The sequence below is a fragment of the Pyrus communis genome, chromosome 9 (genome assembly GCF_041283825.1).
Source record: "Pyrus communis isolate YQ-2024b chromosome 9, ASM4128382v1, whole genome shotgun sequence".
Classification (NCBI taxonomy): domain Eukaryota; kingdom Viridiplantae; phylum Streptophyta; class Magnoliopsida; order Rosales; family Rosaceae; genus Pyrus; species Pyrus communis.
In genome coordinates, this window is record NC_142573.1 from 28,099,430 (window position 1) to 28,118,218 (window position 18,789).

General features: G+C 39.2%; 2 protein-coding genes across 5 annotated transcripts; one reads left to right on the forward strand and one right to left on the reverse strand.

Annotated features, from left to right (window-relative positions):
• Positions 1-1,760: 1,760 nt before the first annotated feature.
• On the reverse strand, positions 1,761-7,567 carry LOC137740239 (DUF724 domain-containing protein 6). Of its 4 annotated transcripts, none has more exons than XM_068480084.2 (9): positions 6,999-7,546; positions 5,512-5,946; positions 5,044-5,155; positions 4,617-4,828; positions 4,263-4,337; positions 4,054-4,150; positions 3,345-3,449; positions 2,760-2,918; positions 1,761-2,685 (listed from the first exon to the last, which is right to left on the reverse strand). In XM_068480084.2, exons 1-9 carry the CDS (start codon positions 7,467-7,469, stop codon positions 1,997-1,999), a joined length of 2,355 nt encoding a protein of 784 aa, XP_068336185.2. In that variant the 5' UTR covers positions 7,470-7,546; the 3' UTR covers positions 1,761-1,996. The 4 variants fall into 4 exon arrangements, with proteins under 4 accessions (XP_068336185.2, XP_068336186.2, XP_068336187.2 ...); XM_068480085.2 differs by having other exon boundaries at positions 5,044-5,152; positions 6,999-7,527; XM_068480086.2 differs by lacking the exon at positions 4,263-4,337 and having other exon boundaries at positions 6,999-7,567.
• Positions 7,568-14,726: 7,159 nt separating this feature from the next.
• Positions 14,727-18,785, forward strand: LOC137739740 (protein CHLOROPLAST J-LIKE DOMAIN 1, chloroplastic). Its single transcript, XM_068479426.2, has 10 exons — positions 14,727-14,940; positions 15,133-15,220; positions 15,348-15,452; positions 15,546-15,623; positions 16,474-16,529; positions 17,033-17,090; positions 17,319-17,444; positions 17,554-17,649; positions 17,831-17,902; positions 18,552-18,785. The coding sequence occupies exons 1-10, from the start codon at positions 14,834-14,836 to the stop codon at positions 18,612-18,614; spliced, it is 849 nt and encodes a 282-aa protein (XP_068335527.2). The 5' UTR covers positions 14,727-14,833; the 3' UTR covers positions 18,615-18,785.
• The last annotated feature ends 4 nt before the right edge of the window (positions 18,786-18,789 follow it).

Genomic DNA, 18,789 nt, shown 5'->3' on the forward strand with positions numbered 1-18,789 from the left:
ACATCACCGATGTCAACCTTCGCTCTAGAATCTCAATGTCACCGAGAATGCATTCAAAGCTGAAATCATGAGACACCTCCTTCTTGAGCATCTGGATGACCACCTTAGCATCCGATTCAATGATATGGTGTAAGTTAGGTGCATGGTTTAATTTTTCATTGACAGTGACACGTGCTACTTTTACCCAGAGATGCAAGTTATTTACGTTCTAATTTTCATGAATGCTGGAAATTTTTCTTGGTAAATTCTTAGAGGGTTATGCGTACAAAAAATTAAAGAATGAATAAAACATTTATGATTTAAATAAAATATTTATGATTTACTATCCCCTTCAAACGATGGAAATTGCAATTGACCATTTACTACAGTTGTGGAAATATGTTGTACCCTTACATGACGGCGTAAGTTCGCATTCCGTCAGTGTCTAAATCTAACTTACTAACGCTCTATTAAGAAAAAAAAAATAATGGAAAGTTAAATGTTCAAAAGAATATAGCTGGATTCATCCTACATAGCTTGAATATAGCAGTGTTGGTTGCTTCGAGTTTTTTGGGTAAAGTACAAAAAACTACCTCAACTATTGGTGTCACAACACTTTCATACCTCATCTTTTAAAATTGACAATGTCATACCTCATCTTACGAATTTGTGCTAATGTTATACTCTTCGTTAACTTGGTGTGAATTTCTCAGTTAAATGCTATGTGGCTTGATCCGGAGCCCATTTTCTATTAAAAATTTATTAAAAACTAAAAAAAATCATTTAATATTTTTTTAAATATTAAAATAATAAAAAAAAGTAAAAAAAAACCAACACTCAATCCTTCCCCTTCCCCCCCCCTTTTCTCTCTTCTCCCCCATCTTCATCTTCTTCCCCCTTCCTACAACTGCAACCCAGAAAAAAAAAAAGAAGGAAAAAAAAAAAAACCAATTTGTCTTCCCGTTCCCCATCCCCTCCCAACCCCCTCTTCTCCCCGCAACCACTCTCCGCACCCAACCTCCCCACCTTCACACCCACCCTCTGCACCCAATTTCGCACCCACTACTTGCAACCCAAAAAAAAATAAAAAACCCAGATCCCATTGAGATGGAATCGGGAAACCTTCGCTAGGCCGATTCCGAAGGTTGAGAACCTGGGTGCGAAGAAAATGGGGGGAATGGGTGTAGAGGGTGGGTGCGCGCGCGGGGGGGGGGGGGGGGGGTGGGTGGGTTTTCCCTTCTCTCTCTTCTTCTTCTTCTTATGCAGGTTGGGTAAGGGGGGAAGAGGGACGAACGAACTGGGTTTTTTTTTTTGGGTTGCAGGTAGTGAGTGCGAGGGTGGGTGCGGGTTTAGGGAAGATGGGAAGGGGGAAGAAAGGAAGGGGGGTCGGGGAAAATCGCTAGTGGGGGGGGGGGTGGAGAAGATAAATTGGTTTTTTTTTTTTTTTTTTTTCTGGGTTGCAGGAAGGGCGCTGCAAGGGGAAGAAGATGAAGATGGGGGAGAAGAGAGATACCCAGGTGGGGTGGGGGAAAGGGGATATGATTTTTTTTTTTTTATAATTTTTTTTATTATTTTAATATTTAAAAATTATTAAATGATTTTTTTTTAGTTTTTAATAATTTTTTAATAGAAAATAGGTCTCGATCAAGCCACGTTAGCATTTAACTGAGAAATAAACGACCACACGAACAGAAGGTATAACATTGACACAAAATCTAAAGATGAGGTATGACATTGTCAATTTTAAAAGATGAGATATGAAAGTGTCATGACACCAATAGTTAAGGTAGCTTTTTGTACTTTACCCAAAATTCAAATATTCAAGCTATGGAATATGGATGGATTTGATCTACAAGTTTCATACTTCTCGATACATTCCACGATGCTACTCAACATTCCAGACTAGGTACTAAAATTTGAAAACTAGTGCCAAGTACAACAAATCGTCCCAACTGATACCTAAGCTTTACATCCCTAATCTGAGAAGCAAACTTTAACCACTTCCGTTGTGCGCGGCCTAAGTCACGGGAGCCAAAGCTAGCTTCTCAAAATCACTCCGAGAGCTCTGAATGCCTTCATTCATGGAATCCATATGCATTTTCAATCTAGCAATCTCATGGTCTTTGGCCTCCATTTCCGACTTCATTGATGCATGTTTATCCTGCAACTCGATTATTTTCTTCGCAATATGCTCAGCGTCTTCGACAAGTTTGGTCTTCTCATGAGAATGCTCCATGATCTTGTGTTCAGCGTCTTTTGACTCAACCTGAAACCGTCCGTGCCTGTCTTTAACAGACAGCAGATCATTCACCCGCCCACGTAGAACTGTAACATTAAACCCATACTTCTCCAAGTCAAGAAGACTCTCCAAAATGCTACCCAAAACATTTCGATGATCGTCGAACCGCAGCCTGGATATTTTATCCGCCAGACTGGAAAAGGTTATCATGTTTCCAATTGCTGAACCCTCGCGGTACTCCTCTTTGCATTCAATCAAAGGCCGGAAATGAGGATTTTGGGGAAACTTTTTGAACACTTCCAATGTTTCAATAGTCTTCCACACAGGGGAGCTCTTAACAAATGGAAACTCTTGCTTCTCCTCTGTCCCATTGCCACTGACTGCAGCAACTGCAGGAGATTCCGTTGCTAACTCGACTCGTCCTTTTCTATCACTATGCTGGTCGACATTCATATCAAGGGATGGTCCTAGAAAAGAAAAACATATATAGTCAAACTAATTGCTACAACAGAAGAATAAATTAATATATGAAGCAACTTACTTGATTCACCCACGCTCGCAGAATGCTGCATCCCTCCAAACCACATGGATAGAGGTCTGTCATCATCATCTGCATTCTCGGATGCTATCAATGAAGCTTCATTTATCATGCACCTTCCAGGAAGTTCAGCCGTTTTTCTTTTAGAGGCATCTTGTGCATCTAAACAAATTCCAGAAAGCGTTGCAGTTCAAGGGGGGGAAAACCAAGGTCAATAGAATAATAAGAAATATTTTGGCTCTAATTCTCACTGACAAAGTTGTTATACAGCAAATAGAAAAATGTTTAGCTACACTACCTTGTTGACATTAAATTGTGTGCAAATGTGAAAATAGCTAATTCTTTTCTAAGTCTCGAATTTCCAGAAATGCTTTTCAAGTTCTGGTTTGCTTCATGTCATTCCTTAATGCTTTTCAAGTTCCTTACCCAAAACTTATACAACATACTCAGTTTATCCTTTATACTGAAGAGTGATTGTGCTTCTTATATGTTGTTTTTCATTTAAACTTTGTTGTTTTCTTCAACGAAAAAGTTGAGAAATTCCTCACTGATAGGCTGAAAATGAAATCAAGTTGCACAATCTCAAACCTGTAGGATCCGTCCCTCTCAGCACACACAAAGCAGCTTCCTCAGGCATCTGATCATTCGCAACATTTTTGCCGGCGACATTTCCTGAAATATTCTGCCCCTTCACTGCAGTTCAAAACCATGGTTAGTTACCCGAGAATTCATCGGTCAAGGTAACAACTTTTTTCTTTAGGGATAAGCTGGCCTATAGGTTTACTAATAGCTCCACATATGTTCCATCTCATTTCAACTTGAACAATGTTATCCTTATGTATTTCCCCACTTGTAGCATGGCAGTATAAGGAGGATACCACTGGTTCAACTCATATTTGAGTAGTCATTATATCGCAACTTGGTATTTCTATCATTTGTGAAAATAAATAAATACAAATAACTGTCCAAAATTGCCCTGCAATTGTCCATCCATCCTCTTCCAACAACTTAATAGGATGTTAGACAAGCATCTGCATGATTCCAATACAATATCAGGTTCACATGGGATCGCATTTTCACCCAAATCATTCTTTCCCTAATTGCAAAATGTAGGATTAACATTCAAATTTTAACTAGATGGACCAAATTGACACAAATATGATAATTAAATGGTTGACATTGTTCAAATTAAAACCAAGGGGACCCAACTGAAATACATTGAAAAGCAAGGGCTCAAAATGGACTTTGACCAAATCCAGAATATCAGACAAAGAATTTAGTTATAAGGAATTTTTACCTCCTTCTGAAGCTCGTGATCTTATGACCACCAACTTTCGAGGCCTGCCTCTCTTCCTTTTATGACTGCTTCCTCCAGCTGGTTGCTGCTTAAATTCCTGCTCAAATACAGACAAACACCCATAGGCAATACCATTGTGCGGAAAAACAAAAAGTACACAAAAGATAACTTTTCACTGAGGACCTCTCACTCCATGTCCATGATTATACCATGTCTGGAAAAGTAACCAGGCTACGGAGCAGGTTAGCCAAAATTGAATCACTGCCAAGTTCAGCTGACATAACCTGGGTGTTAATAGCTTATTTTAGAGAATATCCAAAGTTGCCATTGTTGATAGCTAAAGTCCCTAATGTCTTACGTTCCTCACTTGTCATAATTGAATGAAATATTAGATAAATAATTAAATAGAAACTTCATTCCTATGAAACTAGTTTTTTTTTTTTCACTTGACTTATATCCTTTTCTCTTTAGTGATTTGTGATTTGACTCATCAAATTAAAAACTACTCACTACTCCTAAACCTTCTTTTGACTAACTGTGTCAATTTTTTGTGTATTGCCTACCATGCTTTTTTCTTTTGCAGGATCATTTGCACTCTTCCTCTGATCTTTCACTTGCAACTCTTGATCAGGTAGCTGAGCCGGTATTTCAGCCAGTGAACCCTCCTTGCCCTTAGTTGTTGACATAATAGTTTGAGGCCCTTCAGCTTCTTTAATATTACCCTCCTTCTGAACATTTTGTCCAGCCAAAGGAACACTTGCAGACTCTTCCTTACCTGCAAATAATCCATAACCAAATTACTCTCAAATAGGAAACTAAATCAGTGCAGGGTCTACTGATGAACATATATCCCCTTTTCTCTCTTTTGGCTAGGCAGTGCACAGATATACCCTGAAAATTATGAAGGACCAGGATGTCTTTCAAATAAGAAGCCTAACCAGTGTGCATGGTCTACTGATGAACATATATACCCTTTTTTCCCTCTTTTACCTGCGTCTGGGGTCAATCGACTTCCAGCATGAGATTTTGTGCGCCTTCCTTTACTTGCTACGGGATGAATCCACTGGCTATTCACTTCACCGTCATTCTCTTGCTTAGTCTTCTACACATAAAGAATATGTTGATCTTAATTCATAAACACTGGTTCCTGGGAAAACAAAACCGAAATGGTGACTTTCATCATTGCCCATCAAGGAAGGGGAAGAAAGACAACATTCCGTCACATGTAGTTTACTCAGGATCCTTTTTTGTTCCTTTCTATTTCATGTTTTAAGACATAGCATTGCTACTAGTCACAGTAATCAATCATTTAGGCCCAAGAAAAATGTGTGTGCATGTGCGCATCCTCTGTGTGTGTCACCGATTTCATGGAATCCACAAACATCATGTCATGAATGGCAAGTTGCATCACATGAATGATACAATCAAATAAAGGTTAAGAAAAGACATTCAACTCACGACATTATTTTTCCCAAGCACGCTCTCTGTTTTAAAAAACTGATGGCGTACAACAGGTTTCCTTGTGCGTCTTGTTCCCTTAACTCCTGTGCTCAGTTGAGGTAATTCCTGAGGCATTTCTTTATTGTCGGGCATTTTGCTCAATTGATGTGCTGTAGCGGATACTGTGGGCTCAGCAGCTTTGTCGTCCTTTAACTTTTTAACTGGACGCGAGTCTGTAGCACTACCATTACGAGCTAACATCTTTTTGCCCTTGATGCTTAGTGGATAACTTGGCTGCTCTGTTAAATTCTTCCCTGTATTGGTTGATTCAGGATTCTCCTCTCCAACACTCGAATATTCTAGTTGAGTAGCCACTTGAAGATTGTTAGGATCTTTTTGAGCAGGCAACTCATGCTCTAATTCTTGTGGAGTATCTGAAGCAGCCAATACATCCTGGAACGAAATTAAATTGATTATTTACCAACAAATAAATCTAATCCCTGAAAGACACTGGCTAAACTTCAACTAAATCAAGAACTAAGTATTTTGCTTTGGCATACTTCATGACCATTAACCAAAACACAAGTGATTACTGTACATTAGGTCGTATTCTACAGGAGGCATCATTGCATATATAAAAATGTAGTAAGGCTCTTTTTTCCATTGTATGCAGAGTGATTTCTCCCAAAGTACTACAAAACAATATTGAACCTTTCCTTAATTGAGATATCAATAAACCCCCCCTCTCTTCTCTTCTCTTTTCCACACAGAAACATTAAATAGAAAAGGGATTATAAGTTCAATGCTCCAACCTATTGTCATCTTATCTCGGAGAAGCTAGTTCCCTAACCTTAATCCTATGCTTAAAATGACGTTGCACATCCTCTCAGCCAGAACATTGGATGGAAACAACACCAGCCCACCTAGAAAAATCACATAAGTGGGAGGGCAAACATGCTGAAAATCTACAGCATCTTTCTGAACCCTAGCATCTGAACTATCATAGTTCACCAGAGAGGTATTATCCTCATTTTCTTTTACAACAATTGCAGGGAACCAAGCATCAACTAAATTTTCCAGAAAATTAATCGATAACACATTTTAATTCTTAGCTGCAAGTGATAAATTCACGAACACACGAAGCCTATGAAACCCACAAACAACTGCATTTTGTCATTAACTGAGTTCAGAAACCTATCAAAAGAACCCACTAGAAACAAGAAAGGGGGAAGAGCGTAGCAGTTACTTCCCTTCAGATAATTTCATTGCATAGACCCATAAGTGTCGAACACATAAGCGTCGAATGAATTGATCAAATTCCAAAACAAAGCAAGACTACCGATCTCATTTACGAATATCTTCAGACTTTTACATGCATGAGTACAACAACGTTAGCATCCAAGAGAAACAGAAAAAAAAAACCATACTAATGCACCAAAATTATGGAAACGAAAAGAAAGAAACGGCAGATTATCTTTAAAAGGAAAGAAAGAATTAGCAATTACCTGCTTGTTGGTCCGAACCCATTCGCCATTAACCCAATCCTGATGCAATCTGAGACGTTCTTTCTGAAATTCGATCAAATCCGGGGGGTTCGTGAAGACAACGCGGTACTTGGAATTGCTGTCAAGAGCCTCCCCTACGACCCCAGTCCACCACCCATCTCTGTAATCCGCATCCACAACATCTCCCACATAGAAATTCCGGTCGGCGAGCTGCGGCGGCGTCGGCCTCAGGTTCACCGAATCGACGTACTCCTTGAGCTGCTTAGACCCATCTTCCGTGACCAAGTTCTTGTACTCGACCAAGGCCCTCTTCCTCTTCTTTGAGGAGGAATTTGTGGGGCTTGTGACAATGGTGGCTCTGAACCAGGCGCCTTTGAACCCTTCCTCGTCGCTCTTCACTTCTACTTCTGTGCCCACGCTGAACAATTGGAGCTGCTCTTCTTCTTTGACCTCCGTCTCCGTGCCCGCCATTTTTGTTGGATGGCAAAAACCCTAAAGTAGGCCTCTTCTGGGTACTTTGGGTACTATAGGCTATACTTTCTTTGCCAATCTTAGATGGTCAAACCTGTCACTATGACATCTAAACACTGTTACCACTATTTACCGCAGCTATTTTTTAATAAGCCTGGCACTGTCACTGATTACGAGAGGAGACGGTGCACAAATTCCAGGTTCATTTCTCTCATCGGGATTCTTTTTACCTCAAAGGAAAATGCCAAATAGAGTCTACGAACTTTTCTGATTTGGGAATCCGATTCCAGTTTCAATCGCAATGTGCATGTATGTTGCGTGATAAGTTTTATGTGCATTTCGGATAGATTTACCGTTGATGCGTGAGCGAAATTTCATAAATTTATTTAAGTTTCAACCGTTACATGCATGTATGACAAGTGGTTATTATCATATTCATTAAGATTAAACGTTACTTCTTTTCGTGTGAGTGAAATCTCAAAAATTTCTCCTTTAAGAATCTAACTAAAACAACTTAGAAGACTAAATTATGGTATCTCAAAAATTTCTCCTTTAAGAATCTAACTAAAACAACTTAGAAGACTAGGGCACCCAACTTCAGGTTTCTCAACACCCATTTTTCTTTGGCTTACAAATGTGATTATCTCTATATTGTGGTCTGCTAGTTATTCCACGTCATTTAGGCTCCAATTTTTTTTTTTTTAAATCTATTGAGTTTCTCTGAAAAAAAATATATCACTTAGTACTACGGTCTAGTAGTATTTATCTTTACTTGTAAGTGAGAGATTTTAGGTTCAATTCTTCTCAAAGACGAATTTAAACCACATTATTACTATCTCATTGTTAGGCTTACCCTATCCCGTTCGGCCGTTTTCCTCAATAAAGATAATATCGTTTGGTTAAAAAAAAAAAAAAAAAAAAAAAAAAAAAGTTGCCCTAAAAAATAATAATTACATGATTGAATTCTAAATCACAAGAAAAGTGTTATTCATAGATTCATTTTTACCTTTTACAAAACTTTATTAACTTTTAGTCATTGATCTTCTTCAGCTTATTCGATCTGACGGCTAAAAATTAGAAAATATGTATGACAGTAAAAATAAATGTATGAATAGCACTACCCAACTTGCAATTACTACGCATTATGCATAATGCATACATGTTTCAAGGTATTATACCTCTGATTTGGGGCCTTGTGCTCAAACTCTTCCAAAACTTCGAATCAACCCTCCAACTGTTGTGAAACTGATTTTCATTTCTTACAGAAATAGATTACAATTGTGTTACTTATATACATCATTTCCTACTCACACATAACTATATTCTTCTAACTAACTTGCCACCTGTCATAATACTCTCAACTAATTATTACAGCCATGCACAGCACACATTACCTATTTCTAGGGTTTATTACAAACTGAATCTTTATTACTACAGTCCTTAACATCCCCCCGCAAACTGAAGCGAGGAGTTCGGAGAGACAGTTTGGATCGTAAAGCCAGAAACCTGTCCTTGGAGAGAGATTTGGTGCAGATGTCAGCGAGTTGATCGTGAGTGCGAACAAAGTGAATCGTAATAGCGCGCGATAACACCTTTTCGCGAATGTAATGATAGTCGAGTTCAACATGTTTTGTGCGTGCATGGAACAAAGGATTCTTAGCAAGCGAGATGGCTGATTGATTGTCACACCAAAGCTGCGGAGTGGAAGGAAGAGCAAACCCGATATCAGTAAGGAGTTGACAAATCCAAGTAATCTCGGCGGCAGTATTGGCGAGAGATCGATATTCGGCCTCTGTTGAGGATCGAGCAACAGTGGGTTGCTTCTTAGCACTCCAACTAATGATGGATGAGCCTAAGAATATACAGTAGCCACCCGTTGATCGGCGATCAATCGTACAACCAGCCCAGTCCGCATCAGAGAAAGATGTCAGACACGGTGCAGAAGGGGATTTGGTGAACCAGAGACCAAGCTCAATGGTACCCTTTAGATATCGCAGAATCCGTTTGACAGCAAGAAGATGAGATTGGCGAGGACTGTGCATGAACTGACAGACAAGGTTGACAGCAAATGAGAGGTCAGGTCGAGTCCATGTGAGATATTGGAGAGCACCTACGATGGATCGATATTCTGCAGGATTGGCAAGAAGGGGAGAGGAATGGTCCAGCTTTACAGTGCTGAGAGGAGTGACACAGGGTTTGGAGCCATGCATGTTAGCTTTCTTGAGAAGATCAAGAATATATTTTGTTTGCGTAATGAAGATGCCTGTAGAGGATCGATGAACCTCAATACCCAGAAAGTAGTGAAGGGTACCAAGATCTTTGATGGGAAATAGGGAGCTGAGCTGAGATATAACATGTTGGCAGGCTGAGGTGGATGGCCCAGTGACGATAATATCATCGACGTAGACTAACACAAAGACCAGTGGATCCTTTTTGACAAACAGGGAATGGTCGGATTGAGAGCCAGCAAAACCAAGGGTTCGTAAAGCAGCATGGAGTTTCTCATACCAGGCGCGAGGGGCCTGTTTAAGGCCGTATAAGGACTTGTGCAGGTGACACACGTGATTGGGATGAGTAATGTCCTAAAAACCAGGAGGTTGTTGCATATACACAGATTCGGATAAGGTGCCATGGAGGAATGCATTGCTGACATCAAGTTGATTGAGAGGCCAGTTGAACTAAGCAGCAATGGTGAGTAGGATGCGAATAGTCACAGGCTTGGCTACGAGACTAAAAGTCTCAGTATAGTCCAGTCCTTCCTGTTGATGAAATCCTTTAGCGACTAGTCGAGCCTTGTATCTATCAATGGTACCATCAGGTTTTCGTTTGATTCTTAAAACCCACTTACACCCCACGATGTTTTGGTGGCCGGTTGGAGGAATGAGGGACCAAGTGCCAGTTTGTTGTAAAGCAGTAAACTCGTCCTGCATGGCTTGAATCCAATGAGGATATTTGGAAGCCTGAAGATAGGTGGTAGGGACAAAGTCAAGAGAAAGATGTGAAGGGAGAGGGTGTTTAGTGGCAGAAAATGCTCTTGGTTTGTGAATACCGGATTTGGCCCGGGTCTGCATGGGATGAGTATTAGTTGGGACTACACATGATGGATGAGAAGATAAGGACGATGGAGAAGAGACAGGAAATGGTGGAGATGGGTTAGAAGGAGGTGAAGATGGCCATGTTTGTGGAAGGGAAGGATTGATGATGGGTTGAGTGAAGGTAAGGTGAGTAGGTATGGTGCTGGAAGATAGGGAAGTTGTGGATAGAGGGGAACACGGAGAGGCAGCAAGGTTGTGAAAAGGGAAGCTATCCTCATCAAAGATAACACTTCTGGAAAATATACAACTTGTTGGTGGTAGGATCGAGACATTTGTAACCTCGATGATTGAGACTGTAGCCAAGAAACACACACTGCTTGCTTTTGGGATCCATCTTAGAAGAAGAATAAGGTTGCAACCATGGGAAGCAACTGCACCCAAAAACCTTGAGCGTAGTATAAGTTGGTGCTTTTCGAAACAAACGTTCCAACGGAGATGGTCTAGAGGCAGTTGGCAACCTGTTTATGAGATACACAGCAGTGGAAAAGGCATGATCCCAATAACCATGAGGGACCTGGGAGACAGTTAATAATGTCCGAGCAGTTTCAACGATGTGTATGTGCTTACGCTCAGCACAACCATTTTGTTGGGGAGTGTGAGGGCAGCTAAGCTGATGATGAATACCATGTGTGACTAGAAAATTGGAGAATGCAGTGCTAAGATACTCCCCACCAGAGTCTGATCTGAGAGCAACAATTTTAGTGTGCAGCAAGGTCTCAACAAGAGTTTTGAACTTGACAAAGGTAGAAAACACATCTGATTTGCATTGCAAATGATAGAGCCAACAGTATTTAGTAAAATCATCGACGAAGATGACATAATATCTGTGTTGAGTAAAAGAAGTAGTAGACACTGGCCCCCAAACATCTGTATGAAGGAGTTCTAATGGCTTACTTGTGTGGCACGGTACAGAGGTAAATGGTAATCTAGAGTTCTTACTTAAAGCACAACCATTACAAAAGGAATTAGTTGAACCACTAGATACAGAAATACAAGATTTGGCAGCCAACTTATTTAGTGTCTTTAGTGAAGGATGGCCAAGCCTATGGTGCCATAGAGTCCGAGAAGCATGAGTTGATGCAGCAAACACATTGTGAGAGTTGAGTGCTGAACTGGAAGGTTGGGATTGCAATGAATAAAAGCCATCTTTTACAGGACCTTTAAAGAGCATCCTCCCCGAAGAAATATCCTTCACAATGAAGTGAAAAGGATAAAGATGCATAGAACACCAATTGTCAACAAGAAACTGATTTGCAGAAAGTAGATGTTGTTTCAAATCAGGTATATGCAACACATTTCGAAGCTGAAAGTGATGATTAGGAGTACGTAATGTAGAGGAACCAGAATGGAGAATAGGCAAACCTTTGCCGTCTCCAATGTAGACCTGCTCAGGACCGGAGTAGGGCGCAGGGTTCTGGAGATTGGTGTAGGAATTTGTCATATGAGTACTGGCGCCAGAATCAATAAGCCAGTTAGGTTGAGAGGACTGAGCATGTGCAGCCATAGCAGAAGGAGGGGAAGCACTGGAGTAGTGTGGATTCATGCGCTGAGGGCAGGCGAGAGCATCATGCTCAAATTGTCGACAGATTTGACAAGGATTCTTTCGGCCAGACGAGGTAAAATTGCTTCGACCACCACGAGTGTAACGCTGAGAGTTATTACGAGAATAATTTGGACGAAAGTTATTTGATCTGAAGTTACCTCGACCTTGACCATATTTTGAAGATGAGAAGTGTCGGCCTTGAGAGAAATGGGGATCACCGCCACGACCTTGAGCAACAAAGGCTTGAGAGGTTGGAGTAGGAAGAATTCCGGCAGTGGAATTATAGGCCTGAATTTGCACAGGAGGAGAAGTTTTCTTCCGATTTGCTAACTGTATCTCCTTACTGAGAAGAAGACCGTGCAATTCATCAATTGTAGTGGAGCCAAGCCGAAACTGGATCGCATCAACGAATGAGTCATAATCTGGTGGTAATCCATGGAGTGTAACAGAAATGAGCTCAGAATCTTCAACCAGAGCTCCGGCACTAGCAAGCGCATCTGCGATCGCTTCAATTTGTTGAAGATACTGAGCAGCGGTGGAATCGCCTTTCGAGAGGCAACGAAGACGTGATCGAAGCTCATGGATGTGCGATTGAGAAGCTGCAGCGAGTCTTGACTCCAACTTAGCCCAAAGTTCTCTGGAGTTCGTAACTCCAACAGTGTAGGGAATGATCGATTCAGATAGGGTGGAATTGATCCAGATGAGGATGTTCTGATCGTTTTCAAACCAAGAAACATATGCCGGATTGAGAACCGAATGTCCAGCAGCATCGGAGAGGAACTGTGATGGAGGAGGCACAGATCCATCAAGAATTCCGGTGAGGTTGTAGCGACGGAAGATCGGAGCAAAGAGCGCACTCCAAGTGAGATAGTTGGTGGTGGTTAGCTTGATCGGCACCATAGATCCGATATTCTGAATTGTAATTGAAGGCGTAGAGCTTGTTCCTGAGCTAGGATCAGAAATTGGAGGATTGACCGGTGTTGCCGTTTCAGAAGAGGGAGAAGCCGAGGTCGCAATGGAAGAAAGATGAAGAAAGCTTAGCGAAGAAGCTCAAAGAGAAAGAGGAAAGCTTAGGGAGGAAGAAATCTCAGCGAAAAAAAAGGAGAGGGAGCGGGAATCAGGATGAAGTCGTTAGACAGAAGGCTCTGGATACCATGTTGTGAAACTGATTTTCATTTCTTACAGAAATAGATTACAATTGTGTTACTTATATACATCCTTTTATTACTCACACATAACTATATTCTTCTAACTAACTTGCTACCTGTCATAATACTCTCAACTAATTATTACAGCCATGCACAGCACACATTACCTATTTCTAGGGTTTATTACAAACTGAATCTTTATTACTACAGTCCTTAACACCAACCACTCACACCCGTCACAGCCATCCACTCTACATTTGGTGGATCTTATCTCAACACTAGTTTGCTGCTTTATTTGTGCTTCCCTCCAATCGAAGACAACTATATGTTTTCACCCTACCAAGGTCTAGATCTCTTTGAATAGGTGTTTACACCACATGACCTTTGTTGTTACTACTTGGTTCTGGGAATTCACATGCCTATTGTGTGTTTATTTTCGACTGAGGACTGGAACTGTGGCGATTATTCTCTAAAACTCTAAAATCACAACTTTATTTTTTGAAACCCAAAATTCACTCAACATTATCTTTTTTGTATTAATTATGTTTAAAAGCTGTCAAAAATGCGTATGTGGTCTAAAAAATAAATATGTGGCATAACATTAAGGGTTGGTTTGATATTGTTGTGCTTTGAAAAAAAATTGTTTCTGCTGTGCTGTGAAAATAAGCAGCTGTGAAATAAAGTAGCAGAGTATTTGGTAAACTTTTTTGTAAAAGTGCTTTTGAAAAAAAAAAAGCAGTATTATAATGTTTGATAAACTTTTATGTAAAACAGATGTGAAAAAAAACTTGTTTTTCAAAGTTGGGTTTTGCAGCTTTGTGTTTTTGGCTTTTTTTTCACCAAAAATTGTGAAAAAAAGCTGAAGCTGAATATTTACCAAACATAAAAAAGCTCCCAACTTTTTTTTGATAGCCACTTTTTTCAAAATCACCTCATTACCAAACTAGGGCTAAGTCAATATAATAAAAGGAAAACTAATGAAAAGGGCTTGAAAACTTTAAGTTTTAACAATAAGGACAAAATAAGGGGTAAAATGAATAGTACCAGGTTTGACATTTTAGTGTAAAAATATGATTTTTCGTTAAAATGAACAGTACTGTGAATTTTTCGTTAAAACCCCTTGTAATAAAAGCTAAAAATGAAGTCTATATACAGAAAAAAAAAAAAGCCAATTAGAACACATGGTTTGGGCATGCGTGCACATCGACAACATATTCCACTATATTAATGTAATATTCTTATATTATCAATATATATTAAGATAGTAAAAATACGTGGTTAATATATTATTAATACGAGTCATTCACAACCCATTCGCACAACAACAGCGGGTATCCGCGTAGAGAATTTCTGATGGCCGTGATTACAATCTAGCAAATAAGTGGAAAGCCCACTTATTATATTAGTGGATGTACTAGTTTCTTTAGGCCCAAGTATTACTACGTGTATTCCTTATGTATTTGCGTAGTTATCAGCTGGCCTGTATTGTACTAATCCCTTTGCTTCCCCCTCTGCTTGTTCTGCTCGAAAAACCCCGAACCTGAAAATTCAAACCAAAACTCAGTTTCCACAGGGCAAATGGCTCTGGCGATTTCCCATGCTTTTCTCTACCCCAAATTGCAATTTTCCCAAAGGAATTTCCGCCCTAATGTCCCGGAGTTGAGGCTGCTACCCTCTTTCGTCAGGTAATTCACTCACTCTGTTTGGTTGGCGAGAAAATTGAGAATAGGGTTTTGTTCTGTGGAAAGTTTCGTGTTCGTGATACGAATGCTGGGTCTTTGTATTTTTTTGTTTTGTTTTGCAAATATTGTTATAATTATTTATGCTTGAAAATGTATAGATATAGCAACAGGGTGTTAAACTTATCATGTTTCTAGAACAATTCCACAGAATACAAGGGTAATTTGTGCGGCTGCGTCTGCGGCGGGAAGTTCTAATCCGGACGGTGATTTGAATCCATATGAGGTAATTTCAGCTTGTAAATTATGGACCTTTGAAATTAATGTTGCAGCAAGTGGCTGACTGAATAGTTGGGTACTTGTTTCTACTTCTCTGTTTATTTGTAATTTACTAATTCTCGTTTATCTCACAGGTTCTCGGTGTGAGCCCAATTGAGGGATTTGACATGATCAAGGCAGCGTATACAAAAAAACACAAGGAGGCCGTGAGGAGCGGTGATGAAGCAACTGCTGCTAGAGTACGCTTCAAAACTCTCTTTGTGCTCTTTTAAATATTTGGTTGAAACGAGCTTGTGAACAATATTCTTATAACTACGTAATCATTTATGTAGCTGGAGAAAGCATATGACAAAGTCATGATGGCACAGCTAACTAATAGGAAGAAAGGTGTAACCTTTGGTTCCTTCAAGGTACATGCAAGTGATACTTTTATATATTGTTCTTATAAGAGTCTGCTGGGTGGACTTTATTCGTCAAAAGAGAAAGAAAGTGGAAGTTGAAAAATGATGTCATGTGGTTTTTTTTATGCATGAATTATTCTAATTGTTGTCGTATTCTATAGCGTTGTGGTGTATAAGCTTTATACAGTACTATGGAGGAATAACTACCAACTTGTAACAACTTGTCTAACAACTTGGAGAATCTATGGAGGATTTACTCTGGATGTGTTATGCTTCCAGGGATAACACTTTTTAAGGGAGCTGCATATAGGAATAACGAGGAACCTGAATCTTGAAGAGATGCCAAATACCAAGCACAAATATTGTTTTAGAGATAATTAAAGTAGTGGAATGGAAAGAAACATGGGCATCTTTATAATTTGCGGAAGCATGTACTGTATACCTCTTAATCTGATTTGGGTTTAGATAGAATTGATTGATATCATCATTGTTAGTTGTTACTCGTAAGATCAAAGTTAGGAATGAATATTTGTCATGTCATAGTACAACAGTCAAGAATCTAGTCTACGAATTTTTCATTGAAAACTGCTATAAGAACTCATATTTTTTGCTTCTTTCAGGTATCACCTGTTGTGTAAATTAGCACATTTGAATATGTTCCAATTTGGGTGCTTTGTGTAAATGGCCCTTAAAGTTGTTTTTACATACTTCTAGATTTTGTCTTTGTGATAATTGGAATTTCAGATTGATTAGTTATCTGCCGTAACCTGTCAAAAAAGCTGATTATCATCCTTTCTTTTTACCTCATTGTACTATTCCTCTTTTTTTTCTTTTTTTTTTTTCTTTTTTTGACTTGCAGGTTTCAAAGGACATCAAATATGCTGATAAGCAACCAATTGTACCATGGGGGCCTAGGTTTGTCTACGCATCATGTGACTACTACTGATAAGTAGCATAGGAAAATAGTGCTGCTGAGAAGATGTATATTAGTGGCTGCTGATTTTGATACTTTTTAAAGCATGTGATATTTTTATATGAAGAATATGAGTAGGTTGGATTACCTTAATAGTTGTGGAAAAATTATTGCTTACCCATGCCTACTTCGCTAGAGGCTGGTACTTTAGCATTGCAGATTTTACTCTTTGCTTCATTTAATAAATTGCATGCTTAAAAACATGAACTTCTTATGAGCCCTCAATATGGAAAATGATACAAATATTCATAAATATTTTTTTTTTTTTCATTCTGATTTGGAATTATTTGGAAACGTGATAGTGCATGCGGTTTATCAATTAAAACCTGAAACCAGCTCTCGTTTCTTTCCTCCACGTTTGATATGTTGGGTATTTTCAGAGGATATGTGTAGTCTAGGTGGTGGCACTTTATGCTCTAATCTTTTGACTTCTATTTGCTTACAGGTTCACCAAGTCTACAGTACAAGATATGCGCATCAACCTGGCAATATCTGCTGTATTTGTAAGTTCTAGGGAATGATCGATTATATATGATTCTATATTCTTTATCGTTTTGGAAAATATTCTTTGGTGCATGATGTTGACTATGGAACAACTCTTGAAGGATGCTTGGCAATTAGCTAGCCCAACTTATATATTTCATAACTTAACCCTCATGGGTTCTTTTCGTTATTTTGCTTTATTCTATGTGAGTTTTTCTTACCCTTACCTTTTCCCCATCTATTTGCAGGTAGCTTGGCTTCTTATCAAGCGGAATGCTGAATATAAACCCTTGCAATTTTTAACTTTTGCTTTTGTTTATCGGATTTTTGAGAAGTTGAAATCCTTTGAACCGCCTGTATCTCCAACATATACAGTGAGTCATGTTGCTCAATAGATTGCATGTCCTCATTTTTACTTTTTGAAACTGTATGTAGAAACTTATGATAAGCTGCTTTTTCGACCTAATTATTCTATTGATGCAGGAAGATGGTGAGGATGCAGGGAGGGGACTGCGAATGGGAAAACGACTGCTCCGTTCACTTGCACTAGTGTTTGGCTGTATTGCGATTGCTTCTGTGGTATATTATGTTGCTTGAATTCTTGGTGCACTAGTGTTTGACAGGGAGGGGGTATAAGTGGGGGGATTTCAGTTCTGTTCTGATTGTCTATTTTAATTCTGATTTCTATATCTGGTTATCTTATAATTTAGTTCCACTCCTTTATGTTCATTCCACGAAAGTCTCGGTTCACTTCTTGCAGGGATACACTTGTGTACTGAATTTGATCGAGTATATGGGTAGCTACATTCCTGCTGCTCTTTACAATAACCAGGTATTGGCTGGTAATATCTTTGCTTTTATTTGAAACTTTGTTCTACACTAAAAGAATGTAATTCTAGCCATTGCAATTTTGGTCAGGACTCAGAGAGAAATTCGTATGTGTTTTTTTTCATCAATTCCCCCAAAATCCGAAGTCAAATTGTTGACTTCTAGTAAGTTATCAGATTTTTCGAAGCTTTAAACATCCTTTCGGAGTGAGATTTTAAATTAAATTGGGGTAAAGTTATACTTATTTTGTTAAAACACGTTTCACAAGCACACGGAACTAGAGTTGACAAGGTCACAGGGTAAATATGATGTCGATGGCCTGAGGTAGAGCACTCAATGGGCAAGGGTGGCCCTTTTTTTGGGGAAATTACGATGAAGCACGGGATTATCCATACTTTTTATATTGATCAACGACCTTCCTAAAGATCTCTTTTTTATAGTCTATTGATTAGTATTTGAGTATTTATATGTAAAAGCTAGTTTGTTACGTCTATATAGTTTTGAGCATTATTTCAGCAATTAAGCACTTCTGTAGACAAACGATGTGAAATGTTGGCGAGTAAAGTAATTAACTCAGTGGTCCATGTTCTGCCTGACAGATTGTGTAATACTTAGTCGTTGCCATTGTGAAAATAATATCTCTGTTCGTGTAGGAATTGATAATCACTTCATCAACCGCGTTCATGCTCTACATTATGGCATCGTATTATAGGTGATGAAATATGTTTGTGAATCGGGGGGATATCGACATGGCAGGAAGCTATCTCATGAGATGCTATTCTCCTTTGTAACGTAGCTGTGAATTTTGTTTGAACATGAGAAATGAGTCTTGTAACTTGGAATTTTGACAGGAAAGTAATTCGAAGTTAAATTTTATCTCGTGTAAATACT

What these genes read in the sequence shown, in the direction of transcription:
- LOC137740239 (XM_068480084.2), bottom strand. Translation starts at nt 7,469, where the DNA reads ATGGCGGGCACGGAGACGGAGGTCAAAGAAGAAGAGCAGCTCCAATTG. An exon ending in GGGTTCGGACCAACAAGCAG is followed by an intron (nt 5,947 to 6,998) that starts GTAATTGCTAAT and finishes ATTTCGTTCCAG; the next exon opens with GATGTATTGGCTGCTTCAGA. An exon ending in CTGCAAAAGAAAAAAGCATG is followed by an intron (nt 4,338 to 4,616) that starts GTAGGCAATACA and finishes ATTAACACCCAG; the next exon opens with GTTATGTCAGCTGAACTTGG.
- LOC137739740 (XM_068479426.2), top strand. Translation starts at nt 14,834, where the DNA reads ATGGCTCTGGCGATTTCCCATGCTTTTCTCTACCCCAAATTGCAATTT. An exon ending in ATGAAGCAACTGCTGCTAGA is followed by an intron (nt 15,453 to 15,545) that starts GTACGCTTCAAA and finishes TCATTTATGTAG; the next exon opens with CTGGAGAAAGCATATGACAA. An exon ending in TAACCTTTGGTTCCTTCAAG is followed by an intron (nt 15,624 to 16,473) that starts GTACATGCAAGT and finishes TTTGACTTGCAG; the next exon opens with GTTTCAAAGGACATCAAATA.